We start from the raw sequence: 13,126 nt of genomic DNA on the forward strand, positions 1-13,126 counted from the left end.
ACGTTTTGCTCACGAATCAACGCACACTGATTCCTACTGTCAGGCTGTTTGTACAACAGCTTTTGAACGTACTCTTCAGGTAGAAAGGATCGTGACAGGTCAACAATATGTCCACAGTGAAAGGTATACAGGCTATAGTTAAAAATAAGCCCTGTTACCATCTAGACAGAAGATAGCTCCATCACATTGTGCCCAAAGACACTGGTGCATCCAGAAACAAGGCACAGGCAATCTGCAATGTTATAGATGATGAAGGCAAAATGTCTTGTTTAAGCTGTGGAATAGCATTAGTCAGTGAAAGGTGTAGGTCTCTTCAATGAAAGGTGCATCAGAGCAAGGGATTTTCTAAAGGACTTGAAAACACAGACCACAAGAGGGGTGCAAGCACTCTGGCTGTACGGTCATTTCCAGAAACAAAAATCCCACTCTTAAAGGAAGCCTTCAGTTATAATTTTATTTTATTCCTTTAGAACTATTTCTACTAGTTAAACTGCCAACATTTGAATGGCAATAAAATCAGACCTATCACTGCAGTAGAAAAAAAGACAACTGAAAGCAGGCCTTCTTCTCTCTTTCAGTTATCTAGCAACTCTGACAGATTTGAGGAGTGACCCTGGTGAGGCAGCAGGGCAGGGGAGACTAAAAGCCAGAGACACAGAGTGAACAGAGGAAAGGTGAGCAGGGCTAAGTCATTGGCTCCTTCACACAGCAGGACCACAGGGAACACGCTGGCACACGGAGCACCTCCCAAGGTAAGGTCCTGCAGAGGTTAAGGAAGTTCTGCATGAACAACAAGGAAATAATTTCCCAAAGCCTCCATCTTACAAAAATACAGACTTTGAGAGACCAAGTGGAATTGCTGTAAACACCCAAAATAATCACAGATGCGCATTCCTGTAAATTTATGGGAGATTTACAATTGTACAGAATTACTGTTTGTCAGCTCTTAATCACTGCTATGTGTAGAAATGCTTTTCTGGACCATTCGACAGTTGGCAGAGGTCTCTAAATCAATAAATCTGAGAAGCGATTTTTTAAGTCTGAGAAAAGTATTTTCTAAGGCTGAGAAAACCACTCGATGAACTTTAGTTTTTCACTCATTATCTTATGTTCAATTATACTGTTGTCACCTCATAATTAGTTTAAAACTCATTACCTTGTTTGTGTTATTCCATTCCCCAGTGTTGGGATTGCAGCAGAAATTGGCTGAGTAAACAACTGTGCTGCTTTGTGCAATGGGACTGACAACATATCAAATTTTTATGTTGTTTAACAACAATTGGGCATCATTTGAGCATAATTCACAGAGGTGTGAAAACAGAATTGTTAATATACTCATTTAAAGCTTCTCAGCTCAAGGAAATTAATCTGCAAAGCATTTTTCGTGACATTGAGTTCTATTGATTTTTTTTTTTTTTAAACTTACAATGATGCTTAAAGCCTGTGTCTTCCTTAGTTTCACTTTTCTACAGCTTCTGTTTCAAAGCTTTATGTGATAACATATATTGCTGTGCTTGTTTGCAGGAAAGACAAATGAAAGCTGTGTATTGAAATACATGACAGAGTGTCTCTTTCTTTTAGCAGTTTAGGAGAGACAGCTTTTTCCCCCTACTCTCATTTATCATCCTTGTTTAAAATAAAAAATTAGGATGTTACAGAACAAACACTACATTTTGCCCATGTGAGCATGGACAGACAGCTATCTTCCCAAAACATTTCTTGGTAACCTTTAAGAAGGTGGTAGTCAGATTGTAACAAATACCTCGGCAGCAGTAAGAGGAATCTCTGAACAAATCAGATGTGGAAAGCTGAAAGCACAGTATAGTCTTATCCGCTGCGAGGATGTTCAGTCCTCTAAGAAGTACTCTCAGTACATGAGAACAACGTAGTAGGAAAGGTGTTGATGCTGACAGTACACTCACCATTACAGCAGTATGCCTATTTTTAATGCTTAAATAAAAAAAACTAAGTCAGCTGTTAAAAGCAAGGCTCTCACCCCCTTCACACAGAATGTAACTGTTACAGGGACTCCCAGGAGCAGAGAATAGAGCTGCTCCTCATCAACAAATGGTTTTATTGAAATCTAGCCCCATAAAACCACTCTGGTGTTTGTGGAAGCACACTTAAGACACACTTGGGTGAAGATTTTCAACTCCTAGTAACAGAGCAGGATTCAATGGAAACGTGACCGATAACATCCCAAACAGGAATGGGACCAATTCTTAAAAAGCACTGTGAAAAGCTACAACCAGAAGTCTGGTGTTCACTCAGACGTTCTAAGTCTCCATCTATTCAAAACTTTAAATGGACATATTACACCAGTTAAACTACCTAAATTACAGCATCACTGACTTTCAGCACTTCAATTGTCCCTAACATTTTTCATAACTGAAATTAACAGTTTGATGTTCTTAAAAATGGTATTTCTGACCCAGGAGAATAATATGGACTACACCACCTTTCTCAAAATACTCATTTTGCAGCTCCCTCTGCATGGAGAACTGCCATGCTCTGGTCATGACAGTATCATTCAGTAGGCTTGGAAATTGAAAAAGGAAAAAGAAAGAAAAAAAAAAAGAGAGAGAGAACAAGATGTAGGCTCTTTCACAATGTAATCTGTGCATAACCTGAAAGTAAGCTCAGGTGAAACTTAGGCAGCTCAGCATTATCCTAGTGCCAGGAGAGTAGAGCAGGTCACTCAAAAGAACTGCAGTATTCAGAAGTAGGCTTGTCATGGGTTTCAGACTTAGAACTGGAGCAGAGACAAGTGAATCTGCTACCATAACATTCTAGGATTTCTTTCTTCCCAGCTACACCGAGGTTTTTATGACTAGCCCAGTTATTTTGGTGTGGGCGATGAACAGACTGTGTGGTCCTGCTTCATTCAAAGATGTACAGTTCATCAGGCCAAGGAGATCTGCTTTACTTGAAAGGGCACATTCAGTCAAGCAGGTACTTAAGTGGGCTGGCAAAAATCTCTTGTATGTAACAACCTTTACACATAAGTATCTTTCCCAGTGTGGCTGCCAAAGCATTAGCTTTATTTCTGCACCTGCTTACCCCATTATCTAAATTGCACAACACTGGGGCAGGCATGTAGTAATTTCAGAAAGTTTTACCTAGAGGATGATCTTTCCTCCCAGAAACGTTATGCCCAGATGCCAAAACAGAAATTTCAAACTTCTCACACATTAACAAGATTTTTTAAAAAGAGTTGTGCAAAGACTTCATGACAGGAAGACTTTATCCAGAAATATTTGTTATTACTCAGGGCAGAGAAAAATGTAGCTAACTCCTTGCACAGGTTCCCTGTTCACTTCTGACATCTGACATATCACCACAAAAAAGCAACTCAATGCCAATGATCACTATTTTTGAGGAACAAGCCAGTGATGTTTACAGTGTATGTGTAGAGTTTGCAGGAGGAGCCTAGCCACCAGTACAACAAAAGTGCACTTATGTAGAGTTTGTCATTCTCTGGGAAGTATACAGAAAACAAAAAGAAATTGCTGAGATGCAACAGAAGATCCAACCTAAATGTACTTGCTGAAAATGCAAGATGTCTTTAACTGCGCAATGAATAATCTCATCCATGGTGTTAGAAAGTTGGAAGGCAGATAAAATAAAATCTACTATTAGAACATCAAAATTTATTAGGCTATTGTAACACTTATACACTAAGCATTTATGGGGTGGAAAGATACAGTGCTACATCGTGTACAGAGACAGATAAATGGACCTTTTCCAAACTTTGACTCTCGTCAGGCCTTTGAAACTTCTCTCTCCAACTGTGGGAATGCCCACCATTACTATCTGTGTGTAGCTAAAAAGCATAAGTTCATTGCTAGCTTGCCCATGCTAGTAAAAGTGATAGTGATTACACTGTCTTTTGCACAAAATACTACTTACGTGAACGTCAGCTATTACAAGAGAGTTCGGAGGCTATTCCTACATCATTAATCTATTTTGCTAGTTGGAGTAAGACTAGGATAGTTCAGGTTGGAAGAGTCTTCAGGAGGTCTCCAATCAAACCTCCTGCCCAGAACAGGTCAGCCATGAAGACAGAAAGTGGTTGCATAGCCTAGCTTAACTTAAAAAACAGATGACAAAAAGGTAGTTGGTCATACAGGAGGTGACAAAAAATCCACTCCACATTACCCTGGAGATGAAGAAACACAGCCTTGTCCATTCTTGCCAGGTGAATGATGCTTGTTCACCAGCAAGATACTCAAAATGCTCTAAAACAGACAAGCCGGAATTCAGAGGACTGGTGATAGAAAGCAGTAGGGCATACAAAATCCTAATGAAATCCTGAAAGACAAGTGAATTCGTAATGTTGTTTAAAATACCTGTCTATCCTCTTGCAAAAATCTCACATCCTTTCAGCAAAAGAAAAAATACTGGTTTGTTTATAAATACTTCTTTTAAATAAGCATTTTGCTCATCTTTGACAAGCTTTCTGGTCAAAGGATATCTGCACTTCCAGTTTTACTATAAACTAAACAGATTTGATCATCAGAGAAGACAGCTATTAAGAACAATATTAGCCGTGTGTTACCATTTAACAGTATCTATAGACATGGAGCTCAAAACCAAATTCATTTGCATTGGACAACCTAAAGGACTCCTGATCTATTATGTAGCTATGATTTAAAAACCTTATTTGTCCCATGAATCTGGATGTAAGGCCCTCTCCTGTGAAACAGTGAAGTCACTTCCAAGTTCCTTGAATGGCTCCAACTTAGGTTTACTAAGCAAACATCTATAGTGTCTGAGGAATTATGCTTGTTACCATTTCTGCTGGATGTTCCCAACCTTGCAGCAGAACTATCAGGACACTGCACAGCCCCGTACCTCTGCTAGCTGACCTCACAGTAGCATGTCTTCAGATGCACTTGGTTTTTTCGAGAGTTTAAGCCAAATAGCAGATTAAAATGGATGAGACAGCTCACTCAGCTCTGGGGATGATACTTTTGGCAGTGAGGAGACAGGTGACTAAAATAAGCATAAGTCATTGGAAGTAACACAGTAGAACCCTAAGAAAAGCTGCTTTACTTTGAAAATATGTCTGGACTAGTCTGCCAGTTCAAAATATTTCAGTCCTTTTTTTCTTTTCCTTCCTGAGGAAGCAATTAAAAACAAGCAGCTGGGCAATATCCCTGCAGCAGACAAATTTGGAATTCTCAAGCAGCAGTTTTTCTGAATTGACTACAATGTCACGCAAATTCCACCATCCATGTCACAAGCAGGAACAATACATATAAATGGATAGCACCACTGGGTTGCTTGGTGGAGGGTTTTTGCCATATAGGCAGAAACAGTTTTACACTGTGATGAAGCAGAGAGATAGATAGATGGATGGATAGATGGATGGATAGATGGATGCAGTAGTTGTATTACTGTTAGAATGGAAATACACTAATACAACAAAGACACCACGAGAGCGTTCTCTCCAGCTGTTAAGGTAAGGCACTCTCTGAACTACTTTTCAAAGCATTTGGTTTAAAATGAGTTTTTGTGTTTCAGGCACAGGGCAATCAGGAAATTATATGCTGTTTTGGAGAGAGAGATGACAAGAGAGAATGATAACTCTCCACATGCAAAAAAGGAATGAAAACTTTCTAGCAAGATCCCCTCCGGGTTTTAATTTGAATGTGTGCTGTCAATGCAGTTGCCTCATTTTCTCTGTCCAAAACATACATTTTCAAAACATTTGGCAAGCAGGCATACTACATGCTTTAGCACAGCAAGTAATACAAGATATGGATGAAATAATGCATCATTTGCAGCCATGGAATTTACACTCACTTCCATTTGCACTAGGATTTACTTTCCAAGCTTTTGTAAAAATAGATTAGGGAGAAGACAGCCCACCTGACAGATTATTGAAACTTTTAACCTTCAGGAACTGCACAAATCCCTACTATCAGTTATAAGAAAAATGTAAAAATACCCCAGATGATCCAAAATATCACAACTGTCATCAAAGCATTAGCACCTCAAGATTTAGAGTCCCAAACAGATGCCTTCACATTCTAAATGACTGACTTGAACAGGAGTAATTTCATTAGGATACAAACAGCTTTGAACATTATCTCGAGCCTTTGAGTCCAAAATTATGGCACTTAAAACTGGCATCAGTTTTGGCTGCTGATGAAAGGACCGGTTCTACAGATTTGTCATTCCTGACTACTCCTTCCTGGCACCTCCCTTGGGCCAGCATCAGAGACATGGGTTGGATGTCAGTTCACCTCAGTCTCAGAGGTGGTGTAGCTTCCACAGCTCCCATAGACTTCAACTGGCAAAGTGGATGCTGAAATCTCTGAAAGACATCTTGGTACCAACAGTCTCTATTTGCACCAGAATGGTTCCCCTTTTCTATACAGGTCAGACAAAGATAAAATCATTAACGTTTTCGTAAGGGCAAGTTCACTCTACTAGCAGCTGTGCTGTTGGAGATGCTGTCAAACACTGATGAAATCCATGGAATTGCCTGAGGTAAACCTGAAAGAAAATCCTCCAGTTCACTTTGGTAGTTAAAGTACCAAACACTGACAGTTAAACTGGTGAAACTAGTTGCCGACACTGTTGATGTTAGCACAGAAATAACATTCAAATTCTTTCCCTACTGTGGACATGGTAGCCTTCTGTTAGAGGAAGTTGATATCTCATGTCAGCCAACCAAATTGCTGTGGAGGCTCTAGATTTGTTTTGCCTGTTTCACCCTTCCATGTATATGCTCACTTCAACTTCTGTGCCCTCCCCATCAGCAGCCGAATGCTTCACCTCCTTACTTTTGCATGAGGCATTAGCAGTGACTGATCCACCCAGTCCTATTTACATCAGTCTAAGTAGCAGGTGCATTTCTGCTGAATCAGAAAAACCTTAAGTTTTGTGAACACTGTAATGTGTGATGTAATACTGCTCTTTGAAACCAAGAGCCAGCCGCTTGTTTGTCAAACAGCACTGCACAAAAGCCTAATTCCTTTCCTAGGGTTGCCATACCAACAAGCAGATCATTGTCATTTTGCTAAGTAATGACAAATATTTAAGAAATGCAGAGGTCTGGGGAACTGGGAGCAAGATTAGAGCTTCTCTTCCTGAGTTAACAAAACATCTTGCAAACCCTAAACTGTTCCTATGGGAATATGAGAAATAGCTAGTGTTAGTGCTCAGTGTTGCCTCATTTTTCAGAAAGCCGGTGTTGTTCTTGTGGATACTCTGTCAAGGCATAGCATGGCATTAGTAATCAAAGTTATAGGATATGATTGTGAGCTCACAAATGCCTGCAGAAGTCTGGAATGAATCCTAATTTTACAGTGTAATAAAGTGGTAATGCTGGCAGACCTTTTCCTCTTTAGTATGTATGAAGAGGTTTCAGCAAAGATGCTGTTTTATTGAATGAATAAAATCACGGGCAGGTGACTCAAGAAGAAGTCAGGAAACTAATGTGAATAATTCTGATGTTAACCAAGAGAATGGAAAGTATTTTCTTCTTTATTAAATCAAGAATAACACCTAGGATACCAACCATCAAGATGAAGACTACTCTTACCACTTAATCATGAAAGCTGTTTTTTCAGGTGACTTTCATTAGGCGTCACCGAAGCCTCTGATTTAACAGAGCAATTAATGTTATTTAATTTTTCCAGGTTGGGGAAAGGCAGTCTTTTAGTGTACAGAGCCAAAATATCATTTTCCTTTTTATGCACTTTCAGAATGCAGGTATTCTTTTTTCTTGCCTACTGCTTAGTACAGTTACATTTTCTGTCTGTTGCATCCATTAATCAAACCAAAATGACTGAAACTACAACGTTTACTCTAAATGCACAGAAAACAAGTCATTCCTTGTGCTTCCAACTTTCCTGTAAAGCCATCAAATACACAGTGGCTGTTCCACACCTCCAGTGTCCAGACATGATGATCGTGCGTCTGTTCCCAGCCTGACACTGTCAGTTATACGCTTCCCTGACATAAGCACAAACTGCCTCTCCAGTTATCCTACACTCCTGCATTCTGACAGGCTTCGTACAGCTTCTGCAGTGCTCCTGGAATCCGTCTGTCCTAGAAAAAAATCCGTATGTCCGTCCGTATGAATCTTAACAGATTAGGCCTTTAAAGGACTTTCAACATCTGCCTTGGGGGTTTTATGCCAATACAGAGGAGAAACAATAACAAATCAGCACTTCATCTAAAGATACAATTCACTGTCATGGTTTAGCCCCAACCGACAGCTGAGTATCTCTCAGCCGCTCGCTCACTGCCTCCCCCATGGGATGGGGGGGAGAATCCAAAGGCAAATGTAAAATTTGCAAGTTGGGATAAGGGCAGTTTACTGGGTCAGCAAAGGGAGAGGAAAATAACAATGGTACTTATAATGTATAAAGCAGGTGATACACGAAGCAATTTGTCCATAAAACAACCCCAGAAACACTCAGCTGGTCCCTGAGCCACCACCCCTCCCTGATGTAAGGATCATCTTGTTCAGAGTTCCACAAACAGGTTTGGGGGTTGTGAAGCAACTCAGCCTTGAATTGCTTTGAGGCTCCATCTCAGCAGAGACAGCCCATGGGGAGCTGTGTAGATAGCTCAGACATGAGTTGTCCTGCAAAATGAGGCTAAATGGTGAAACAAAACCTGGGTTGAGCCGTGGAATTCCTTCAACAAACAATATGCTCTGAGTCCCAATCAAGCCACTATTCAGCTGTCTAGCAGTAAGATAAAGGCCAGCCAGAGGGTCTACAACGCGAAGATATGCAACAGATAGGGCATAAGATAAGGGGGATCATTGCTAATGACAAACATGGAAGGTGGCATTGTCCACTAGGACACAGTCCTGCCCACTGACACATACATCAGACAAAAAGTGAAATAAAAACCCCTTGGATTCAGTCTGAGATGGAGGAGCCATTTTCCCAACTCTACAAGGAGACTTTTCCCCTTGGCCAGGATACTGGCTAAGGTAACGTACTGAGAACCCTTACCAGAGAGATGGGTAAGTGAATATTTGATATGCTTTAAGTTTGTAGTCTTGGGTAATTAACTAACACACATGTAGTATTTAGTTTGTTCTGTGAATCTGCTGTAGTTGTAATATTGAACTTTGTGAATTGCCTGCAGGTGGTAACAGTGAGGGATGTGACTCAGTTGTGGGCGGTAACACTGAATTCTGTGACTGTTGTGTTGACAGTAGTGTATTCTGTGACTCACTTGTGGTTGTGGTAGCTGTAGTTGTACTTCTAAACAGCAATAGTACATTTCTCCATTGTATCCATGAAACCTTCTCTTTACAAAAAGCTAAGATGCTTAATTATGAATGAAGTTAAAAAAAATTAAATATCATACTTAGTACCTTAAACCAGTATTTTGTATGACAGACCATCTGTTTTAAAGCAAAATTCTCCCTGGATTGCAATGGGGCTGGTAAGCTAAATAAGACATACTTGATCATTAAGAGGGAAAAATCTATTGCTATAAAATTTAATGACAGCCCAACATGCCCCTGTGTCTCAAACCCCCTAAAGCAGCATTAAAAAAGTTGACCGCAAGTGCTTAATGGTATTAAACAAAGTTTATGAAAGGGATGTAGTTGTACTAATTAATCTGTCCATATGAAATAATTACTTTCACTTACTAGAAAAAAATTAAGTTGCATAACTATCATATAGCCAAATGGAAAGACACGGAACAAAGATAGGAAAGAGAAAATAAATAGGCACTGGAGACATGGACAGAGTATCCCTGGAAGTTTGATCACAAGTTTCCCTAAATGCAATGCTGCTTCTCTAGATGCTGGGATGACTATGTTCCACTAGAGAACTTCAGACACACATATAAATTAGTCATATTAAATGGCAAGAGGTAAGATGTCCCAATTCCCCAGAGAGAATTGTGATACAGTCTGGAGGTGACATCTAGCGTATAATATCAAGTCTTTTACATTCTGGAGGTGACATCTAGCATATAATATCAGGTCTTTTATCATTATTTTAGTAATCATGTAATAAATCCAGCAGGCAAGTTCTGAGATTTATATAGCCTTGAAACCTCCAGAGTCTCAAAATCCAAGTAATTTCATAGTCAACTTGATGTTATAGAAACCCAAAAATTTCACATACACATATAAACCCTGTCAAGACAGGTAGACATAACTCATACAGCATCATGCACCTGCAAAGAGTAACTACTGTGACAGTTATAAAAAAAGTCTTCTTACCTGCTGCTGCTTCAGAACTGATGCTATCTTTAGCTGTACCAGGTGGACTGAGGGGCAGAACATCATCATCAAAACTGATCAGATCTCCTTCAACATCTGGTTTATTTTGCAAAGCAGGTGCTGATGAGTTGGGTGCAGGTGACAATTCCCCCAGAGACTTGACATCTTTTTCTTGGGCAGATATGGAAGTCCATGGGGGAGCAGCAGTCTGCTTTAGTGAGGCCAAAGAAAGGGCAGGATTTTCTGTGTAACGTGACTTTTTAGGAATGAGAGGCCTTGGAGCAGGAACAGGAAATTTCTTTTGTCCATCACTGTTCTCTGCAACTGATCCACTTCTTGTATCAAGAAAATCACTACTACTACTTTTAACAAGGCCAGGTTTTGGCTTCTTTGGCAGTTCAGGTTTGGCTACAACACTGCTTCCCACTACTTCAGGTTGAGGCTGCAGTTCCTTGGAAAGTGTTGATTTGCTTTCTGTCCACACATCCCAGCCTCCTGAAATTCTGCTTACCCCTGGCTTTGGAGCAACTACTGGCTTCTTTGCAGTAACAGGTCTTGGGGGGAATGAACGAGGGGCAATTTCTGGCTTTTTTGATAATCCTGAGGTATCATTAGTTCCTTGGGATTCAAAAACTTTGATCCTTGAAACAATACTATTTTGGCTCTTCTCTGTACTCATACTGTCCATTGCCAAGTGATTGTCTAGTAAGCTATCATCTAAGAGAGGTGGCTGTTGAATTGGAGGTTGTTCCCTTTTTGTGGTAGACTGGTTCACTTCTCCATTGTCTATATTACTTTCAGTATTTTTGACCACAGGTCTGAGATTGCTCCTTGATCTTGGCTTTGGCACAGGACATACCACAGCATTGGGATTTTCTTGGCACCTCTGCCCACTGGAAATTTCAACAACTGTTAAGGGATTCTCATTTGCTGAAGGAGACCTATTCAGGAGAGATGCAGAAGGCCTAGGAGGTTTAAGAGGACTCGGCCCTGCTAACAGAAAAGAACAGGTTTCAGTTATTTATTCTGGAACACTTTATTGATGTAACTTTTTGATCAGCCATCAGGGAGGTAAATATGACAGTTTCCATTCACAACTTGCTGCTGCTTGTGAAACTGCAGTTGTCTTTCTAAAAATGTGAATGAAAAAATACATTAACTCTAGGAAGAAACTGAAGATTGCTGAACTGCATGGTATCTAGATATTGTGAATTCAAAGCTGCTTGTTAGCTTGCAGCATGAGGAGTATGCAGGCAACATCTAGACCAAAGTACAGTAGCTTCCTTCCCTAGCTTGGTTTGATCACTTCCGAGTCTGAATTTGTTACACTGCTGCTATTCTGATTGGACATCTGAACTCCTCTGGCCTCAGAGTAATTGCCATTATGGCTGAATTGAGCCCAACTTTCAAGATTGAATTGTAGTCTGACTGTGACTGCAATGGTACTTCTTCAGAAAAGAGGACATTTCCAGAAATTTGCAGCTGTAATCCTTCACAGAAATTTAACTGTTATTCATATTAAATGCTGCACAGAGCAATAATAAGGAACATCTTCAGGAGACACAACAAAGTTCTCAGCAATGAGAAATCAAAAACAACCTCACCTGGACAGCCTGCAGATTCCCTGTGCGTTGACACACTGTTTTGTACATTACTTCCTGGCAAATGGCTGATTAGTTGCTCTGGAAAGTCAGTTTGTGTTGCAGAAGTAGTGGTATGTCTAGGAGCAGCAGCATTATTGTTATTTGTTGTATTGACTTGCACTTGATTGATTTCTTTTATCACCTGCTCATACGATGGTGGAAGCTACAAGACAGAGAGAGAAATATTAATGTATGTCCACATGTGAATTTTTTAATAAAAGGAAGCATATAAATTTAAAAATACTAAATTAACATATACAGTGAAGAGTACTGTCCTAGTCTTTTATTCAACATGATGAAAGTGTAAGCAAGCAAAAGCTCTGTTCCTCTCTAACTTAATGTGCTGTTTACCTTTGTAAATCAAACACATGTAAATCCCCATTCACCTCAGCTGGAAGATGCTCACTTCTCCTCCACTGAGCATGAGATGAAGCAGAAGGGAATCCTAATCCCGGAGGAGTGACAGGGCTTGCACCTGGAAACCAGGAAGATGGTCGGAGGGGTTCAGCAGCAACTATTGTGATTTCAGGGCGCCTGGAAATGAAGGCAATGGGGAACAATTACCTAAAACATTTTTAAAGTAGTCCTTTTAGGTATAAAAGACCAATGTTTTCTCAGCATGGGAAATCAAAATAGCTCAGGTCTTCTTGAATTAACCAAAGAAATTTTTCCATTATTTCAATGCAACTTACCTGACCTTTCTAACAAGCAATTAGGCTTCTATTCAAAGCACCTAATTAAATACCTAAGCCAAAAAGTAGGTTTATTGGCTTCAGCGAAATAATTTACATGCTTAAAGTACTTAAACACAAGTGTAACTCAATTAGACAGAAGAAGTCTTAGTCTTCATGGGATAATGAGAACTAATCATGTGTTTGCCCTTAGCCTTCTACAACGTGAAAACAGTTGGATAGTTATAACTGCTTCTGTCTAGCTACCTAAAAGCTTGTCTATCCTCAGACCTCTAAGGTGACCTCCCACTGAGCTAAATGGGGCAGAACAAGCCTTACAAGCCCTTTGAGACAGGACCTACTTGCTTACAGCACCTAGTACATTAGGGACTTCCATGACAGTTAAGGACCTGTAGGTACTACCCCTCTTTTATCACTGTAGCAACTGCTTTAGAGCATAAGCTGCAGAGATGGCCCATGTTCCCAGACCACCACCTTCAGAGTACCACTGATGAAGCCAGGGTCTCACACAAAATACATTTTGAGAAGGGAGTTTTGTGAGATTCTTCTACAGTATAAAAAGCTGCAGAAGCATA

At 40.1% G+C, this 13,126-nt stretch overlaps 1 protein-coding gene across 1 annotated transcript in view; it reads right to left on the reverse strand.

Moving 5' to 3' along the window:
• SH3D19 (SH3 domain containing 19) overlaps window positions 1–13,126 on the reverse strand; it is a 77,982-nt gene that overhangs the window by 18,601 nt on the left and 46,255 nt on the right. Inside the window, exons 5-7 of the mRNA XM_084262935.1 lie at window positions 12,246–12,393; window positions 11,821–12,022; window positions 10,217–11,206 (exon numbers count right to left, since the gene is read on the reverse strand). Coding sequence (XP_084119061.1) covers window positions 10,217–11,206; window positions 11,821–12,022; window positions 12,246–12,393 — 1,340 coding nt within the window. The remainder of the gene's footprint in view (window positions 1–10,216; window positions 11,207–11,820; window positions 12,023–12,245; window positions 12,394–13,126) is intronic.

This window comes from Gallinula chloropus (genome assembly GCF_964237585.1).
Source record: "Gallinula chloropus genome assembly, chromosome: 4".
NCBI classification, from domain to species: domain Eukaryota; kingdom Metazoa; phylum Chordata; class Aves; order Gruiformes; family Rallidae; genus Gallinula; species Gallinula chloropus.